The sequence below is a fragment of the Verticillium alfalfae genome, genomic scaffold (genome assembly GCF_000150825.1).
Source record: "Verticillium alfalfae VaMs.102 supercont1.1 genomic scaffold, whole genome shotgun sequence".
Taxonomy (NCBI): domain Eukaryota; kingdom Fungi; phylum Ascomycota; class Sordariomycetes; order Glomerellales; family Plectosphaerellaceae; genus Verticillium; species Verticillium alfalfae.
Window position 1 is genome coordinate 3,644,583 of NW_003315038.1, and position 6,912 is coordinate 3,651,494.

The 6,912-nt window shown below is 57.2% G+C and overlaps 2 protein-coding genes across 2 annotated transcripts in view; one reads left to right on the forward strand and one right to left on the reverse strand.

Annotated features, from left to right (window-relative positions):
• Nucleotides 1–2,971: 2,971 nt before the first annotated feature.
• Nucleotides 2,972–5,452, forward strand: VDBG_01095 (kelch repeat protein; the record flags this gene model as incomplete). Its single annotated transcript, XM_003009366.1, has 3 exons — nucleotides 2,972–3,074; nucleotides 3,131–3,795; nucleotides 3,854–5,452. The coding sequence occupies 3 exons, from the start codon at nucleotides 2,972–2,974 to the stop codon at nucleotides 5,450–5,452; spliced, it is 2,367 nt and encodes a 788-aa protein (XP_003009412.1).
• A 656-nt stretch (nucleotides 5,453–6,108) lies between these two features.
• VDBG_01096 (conserved hypothetical protein) overlaps nucleotides 6,109–6,912 on the reverse strand; it is a gene marked incomplete at both ends in the record, with an annotated part of 2,806 nt that continues 2,002 nt past the window's right edge. Inside the window, one exon of the mRNA XM_003009367.1 lies at nucleotides 6,109–6,764. Coding sequence (XP_003009413.1) covers nucleotides 6,109–6,764 — 656 coding nt within the window. The remainder of the gene's footprint in view (nucleotides 6,765–6,912) is intronic.

The window sequence follows — 6,912 nt, forward strand, 5'->3', positions numbered from 1 at the left end:
AGGCTCCAGGGCTTCCAGGGCTGCGGCCCGTGTGGAACCTGTCATCCCAATCCACTGCTAGCCCTAATCCGGTGTAGCCTGCTTATCCCACCCCGGCACACCTTGTTCACTTCACCCCACCTCGACACCAACCTCTTCCAACGACTCGACCACCTTGCCCTGCCTCGTCGTCTATCTCTCTCTACATGGCCAAATCACCAACAGACACTGCCTGGGGACAAAATGCCTGAGCCCTCGACCAAGATGAGACGGTGGCCGGCTATGCTCCACTCTCATCTCCCGGCAATGGCTTCAGCAGATGGAGGCCCATGATGCAAAAATGCGAATGATCATAACCTCGTGTTGCCTGGACCTCGTCGATGACGGCCGAGCCTTGCCGCTATACCTTTGATCAAGCTCACAGTCCATGGGCCCGAACAGCACGCGCCACACACCCACAAACCATTGACCATTGCCTCTCGGCTTTGCATACTGGCTCCCCGTTTCCCGACACGGCAGCATTATCAAATAGTAGCAGAGCTCCGAGCTCCCCTGTCACGACGTGCGTGCATCCCGCAGCCCCCGCTCCCCTCTTCAGGTCGCGCAGCGTGGGCACCGGTACCTTTCGGAGCCCTCCTTACTGTCTTTTTCAGCCATCGCGCAGTTCGCTCCCTTGCATCCGCCATTGCCAGCACACCACCCTCTGCCCATCCACCCATGCGACGTACTGTACGAAGTAACGGCGGGTACTACCACAACCGTAAACGACCTGCGGGCTTGGAACGCCAGGCAGGCGAGCCGAACTTTTTTCTTTCCTTCTTTGTTTGTCGTCTGGGCGATTGTCTGCGCTGCCGGGCCGCTGGCCCTGCTCTGTAGACATTCAGACAGACGACCACGGCATGGCATCCTTGGCGGTTACAAGACCAGGCTCACAGTCGGTCAAGCTCGAGTGGACTACCCGAAGAACGAATCTTCCATGAACCGCAGCTTTTGTTGTTACTCAAACTATCGAAGCAGGCGCAGTCTTGTACGCCACTGATCTGCACTTGGTATTCTGAAATTCCAATTCTTCAATGTCGGCCTCCATTGCTCCCAATCCGACGCCGAGGCTGCTCAGGCCTGGGAAAAACCCGCCGTCTCGACTGTTCGGTACTCATGCGGCAGTTCAGAGACACGGCGAGACATCAAATGGCCACCTACTTGTTGAGGATGTTGGAACACAAGACATGGTCTCCAGCATTCCACATGCAACCCTAGCTCGGCCGGCGAATTCACACGAGAATCACAGTCGGCATGATAGCGCAAGAGCTACCGTGATCGATTGGCCTTCCAGTGCTTTCTTATTTTGGGGCTATGATGTTCTCGCCCGCCTTTCGTACATGTGCTTAAACGCAAGCGATTCGTACTCTGGACCTTCTGAGAGAAGCTCCATCGCATGTAGACATCACCCATGTAGCATGCAAGGTACTGGCGAGAGGAAGAGCGCGACCTTCCCGTTTGGAGAATGTTTACTCCTCGTCGAGCTAAGACTTGACCTTGGCAGACTGAACCCAAACAACCTTCCTCTGCAGACGTTCTTCGCGCAGACTGCGTTGCACACACACCGATGGGATAAGCTGCAGGCCAAGGTGGCTAATAGCTTTCATGAAGAATGGATGAAGAAGGAGGCGATACCCCGGACCTGGCCGCCTCTGGAATCAATAAAATCGGGCCATCCTCAAAGAGGATAGGAATCCGACCGACTGTGACCTGTTTATCCCCCTGTAGAGACCACAGCCCAAGGTGTAGATCTGCTTTCACGCTCGACGAGATGGACATGCAAAGTATGCAGTCCAATCAGCACTAGGCTTATCCAGTGCGACATCTCACCGTCCAGCGGCCGGCTGTGCCTCTTGTGCAAGGTCAAGTTGCCCATCCACTTGACCCAATCCCACGTATCCATGATCCATGCCACGAACCTGCAGTTCGTCCCCACCACCTTCTCCCCCCCTAGCACCGCGTGTTAGCCAGCGGGATTATGGGCGAAGATGACCGACGCCAACCAGAATCTATATCCTCACAGCATGCCCTCTAGTCCGTACTTGCCTCTGATGTGTCATCCTCGGCGCTGCCGTATCTGGCTTTATGGTCCAATCAAAACTGTCATTGACCACCCCTCAGACAAGTGGATGAGTAGAGAGCGTCCCTCTCGTCTGGGCGCTCTTGCAGCCCTCTTCCCCCCACGACGCCGATGCTTTCCAGAGGCTCTTTCAGGCCGTCTCGGCTCTTCCTCGTGGCCCTGCCGGTCGCATTTCCTGTCTGTCCGTCATTCAAAATCCATCTTCCCTTGACTCCCCTTCCAGGCCACGAGGCTGTCGGCGAACGTCCTTCCAGCCCTACCTGTCAGACAAGAAAGGATCACCCAGTGTCGATCCTGGGCACGTGTGCTGTTCTGGACTGCTACCATACCTTGCCACTCGACCATCTATTGGGTCTTGCTCCAGTGGGTGTGAAGCTGACCGCGGGGTTGACCGACTCCCCACGGTAAGTTGCTGCTCAATATCGATTGCCCATTGTGAACAAAGGGTAGCGGCTTTTGGATACTTGCCACGCCCCATTCATTCTCTTGCTCTCGCGCTCCTGGTTGTGTCGCCCCCCCAAAGGCTGCCATCTGACTGTCCTGTAGTTCTGCCAAAACAATTGCGCTTTGCCCCTCGAACCCGCTGCTGGCAGTTTCATTGCCGACTTGAGATGCTCTGATAACGAGTAGGGCTTGTTCGTTCCTGTTCTCTCTACCTCATCGTAGCCGGCGTCCACTCACGACGCAGCCCTCGAAATGAGTCGCCCGCATCTTGCTGTCCTCCTTTCCGCCCTTGCCGCGTCGGTTTCTGCGCAATATGAAGGTTGGACGGAAAACCAGGTCAATGCCTCTTTGTGTCTATGGGGCCAACCTAGAGGTAGGGTTACTCTGCCTTCTTGACCAGAACAGCGGATAGCCTGATGCTGACCCATGATGCTAGCTGCTGTCATCAGAGATACCGTTTACCTAGACGGCGGCCTGATGATATGGTCGCAAGGCCTCTCCAACGGCGAATATGGCCCCTTGGACTCTGTCAGTCAGTTGCCCTGGCCACCATTCAGCTAGCTATCTGGTGAATACTCACAACTCTAGACAACCCGATGGGCCTCATGTTCACCTTCAATTTCAGCCAGCCGTTCAGTACTTCTGACAACCTGACGGCCTTTCTCGATCCACTGTCGAAGGCTCGTGGAGGCTTCGGCTCTAATGCGAGAGGCGAATCCCCCAACTTTTTCGATGGCGCCTTGCTGGGAAACGACGCCGAAGTCACCCTATTCGGTGGCCTGGTCAAGAAGGCAGAGCTCGACAAGGCACCAGCAGAAGACGAGGTGCTCACGTACCAGCGTTACCAGTATGGCCCGGAACGGGGCAACTTCAGACCAAACTTTGTCACAAACGAGCTTGACGGCGTCTCGCGTTACATCACCGACGGAGGCGCCGCCAGTGCGCCGTCGGAGAACAAGGCTTGGTACTTTGGCGGAATGAGGGGCCCAGAATGGGGGCCGGTCTTCCAGAGGAGCGCCAACATGTCAGAGAATGCAGCGAATGTGTCGCATACACTGATTACGCTGGACATGAAGGACCAGTTGACGCCCGTCTGGACAAATACGACACTCCCAGAGAGCATCCAGGGACGGGCTAACCCTGAGGTTGTCTGGGTCCCGGTCGGTGAACAGGGAATTTTGGTAGTAATCGGTGGCGTCACTTACCCTGACTGGGTGTCACCCACGCGCAGGTCGGAGAACGCGGCGCAGAGTGTGAGTTCTTCGCCCTGGGTCCGAATGATGGCGGGACAAAAGCTGACACCGACTCCAGAAGGAAGAGAGCGACAAGTTCATGCAGGACATTGACGTCTACGACATTGCGGGCGACGAGTGGTACAAGCAGCCATCCGAGGGCGCACCGACTGCCAGCACGCGAGGTTGCGCCGTCCTGGCGTCCGCCCAGGACGCCTCCAGCCACAACATCTACTACTACGGCGGATATCCCGGTGTCGACCCTCGCGAAGACTTTAGCGACGAAGTCTGGGTTCTCTCGCTGCCTTCTTTCACCTGGACCAGAGTCACCGAGATGCGGTTGGACTTTGCCAACACAGGCCACAGCTTTGCGCGGGTGGGACACAAATGCTTCAAGCCTTACCCCGATCAGATGTTGTCTTTTGGCGGCACGACTCAATTGACGGGGAATACTCCGGCGTGTCTGAGGCACAACAGCATCATCCAGGCGTACAACCTTAGCAGCGCTGAATGGATGGACTCGTATGACCCGCGAGAATACGCCAACTACACCGTGCCCAGTGCTCTGTTGGCTGTGATCGGAGGCAACCCTACAGGCTCGGCAACAGCTACCAGTCCAGCTGCGTCGGGAGGATGGGTCGACGATAAGCTGGCAGACGTCTTCGACACCGAGTACGACACGGACAAGATCCAGCAGTGGTTCCCTTACCCTGTCATCGAAGACAACACCCGACCTAGCATCCCCGACGATGGCAGTGGCGACAACGACGACAACAATGGAGGCGGAGGCGGCGGCACTCCCAAATGGGTCGCGCCCGTGGTCGGTGTCATTGTCGGCCTCGTAGTCCTTACCGCGTTCCTCGTCGGCTTCTGCCTCTGGCGCAAGCGCCGCTACATTCGCCGCGGCGACTACAGCGCGGCCAGCACGGACGAAAACGGCATGCGCGTCCTCTCCTGGATGCGCGGCCAGCACAGCGTCGCCAAGGATCCGACCGTCACCACCGAGGAGACTAAGTCAAACCCTGACATGGCCGAAGCGCCGCGCTCCCCGCCCGTCGCCTTCGCCGCTGCCTCCGCTCCTGATCGTGATCGGCAAAGCCCCCACGCCGAGCTCCACGACGTCTTCATTGCCGAGCTCCCAGACACGTCGCGGCCGCCCGAATTACACGACACGGGCCTCACGCCGGTCGAAATTATCTCGAAGCACTCCCACTTTGCCACCCCCGGCGCCCGCCCCTCGGGCAACCCGTCCTCCTACTACGGCTCCATCTCCGGGAACGAGGAGTCCTCCATCTCCCGCTCCTCCGGCGTCCTCGGCGCCCAGTCCCGCGGCCAGTCCCCCTCCCCTGTGCCGCCCGGGCCGCCGTCTCCGCCCATCATCGGCAGCGGCGGGCGCCCCGGTGCACGGGCGAGCAACGTCTCCGGCCTCAGTGAGCCGGAGAAGAGCCACCTCAGACAGATCAGCGAAGCGACGGTCAGCTCAGCCACCTCGTCAGCGGAGCGGGTCCCGCAGGTTGCCAGGCCAGCCAAGGAGCCCGCGACGCCCACGAGCCCCGGGGCCGTCAGTCCGCCGACGGGGGGCCCGGCGGAGGAGAGCGAGGACTACGTGTCGGCGAAGAGCCCGCTGCGCAGAAGCGTCTTCCAGGAGAGCGAGGAAGATCTCGGGGGCAAGAAATGAGAAGGGAATGGTGGGCTTTGATCCCACCCACAAGAATGCGCACAAGCAAGCGGCAATCGAGTATCTGATTTTTGTTTGAAGAGGATTCATGTGTCTTGCAGATCTCTAGTTGAGAATACCGTCAGGAATATGTACATTGGAGTTTTCTTTTCTTCTGAAACAACATGTCCATTCGACTCAATGCGAATGAAGTGACCGCCTCTGTAGTGTTTGACTACCTACCCAGATCCGTGATTTCTGCAAGACATGACGTCCTTGGCCTTTTCGTGCCGAACCTCGCGGATTCCGACCAGAATCATCGTGACATTATTTCGCCGTGGTCAATCACGTCTACTCGTTAATGCAGGGGAGCATAAATCTGCATACATTACCAATGCATCGTTGGTTGATCACAAAAGTCTATCCCTATCACATACACCGAGTCATCCTCGGTAAACGGCGCGCAACCAGGCCTGCGATCATGCAAACTCCAATAATCTGTAAAGCCGGTCGCCGCCCGCTTTGTACAAGTGGTATCATTTCAAGAGAACAGGAACAGAAAAACCAGCAGACCCTTTTGGTCGGCCCGACCTCAGTGCAATCGATAATCTCGACAACTAGGAGACTTGACACCATATCAACTCGAGTGGCATTCAATACCAGTTGAGCTCATTTAGTCAGTCGGCCTCATCCAAAAGCTGATCAAGGAAGGTGCCGGGATGAGGCTCGCCGCAGCAAGGACAGATGCTGATGCTGTCCTCATCCTCATCCTCTTCATCATCGTCATTCCCATTCTTATCAGCGGGTGGTTCGATGGGATACCCACTACTGCGGCAAAACTCAACCCATCTCCGCTCCCCGGAGTTGCGCGAGATTGGAACCCGCTTCCAGATGACCTTGTCCTCTCGATGAGAGGTCGGATGGCCTTCCTGGGCAGGAGCAGAAGGCATTGTGGGGATATGCGAGTGATGAGCGTCCAAGCCGGACCCGTCCAAGGCGTCAAAGTCGGTATCTTCGCTATCGCTGAGTTCATCATCGATCGGAACGGCAGATGTGCCCAGCGAACCGACACGAAGGGACTTGTAGGCGCGGATCACTCGAGCACAGATGGGATGGCCGCTGAGTGAAAGAACCCCTCGCTTAGTCTGCACATAGGCAGGCACTCCCGTCATGTAAAGACCCTCATCCCGTAGGAGACCAGTAAGCTCGGCGGAGGCCTTGACTCCGGGGTCGTCGATGGGGAGGCCAGTCACGTAGAGTTCATTCAAAGAACATCCCAACTCATGTGAGGCCATATTGTGCATGTCGTTTCCAAACATGGGAAGTTTGTCGGCTGTAAAGTTGACCAGGTCGATATGTAGAGACTCTAGGGCAGGCAGCAGGCGAGGCCTGATCTGCTTCTTGTCGTGCTTCGGGTCGAATGGGGGACGAAGCGCCGCAAGAAAGTCAACAATCTGCGACCACGAGTAGCAGCGGAAGGA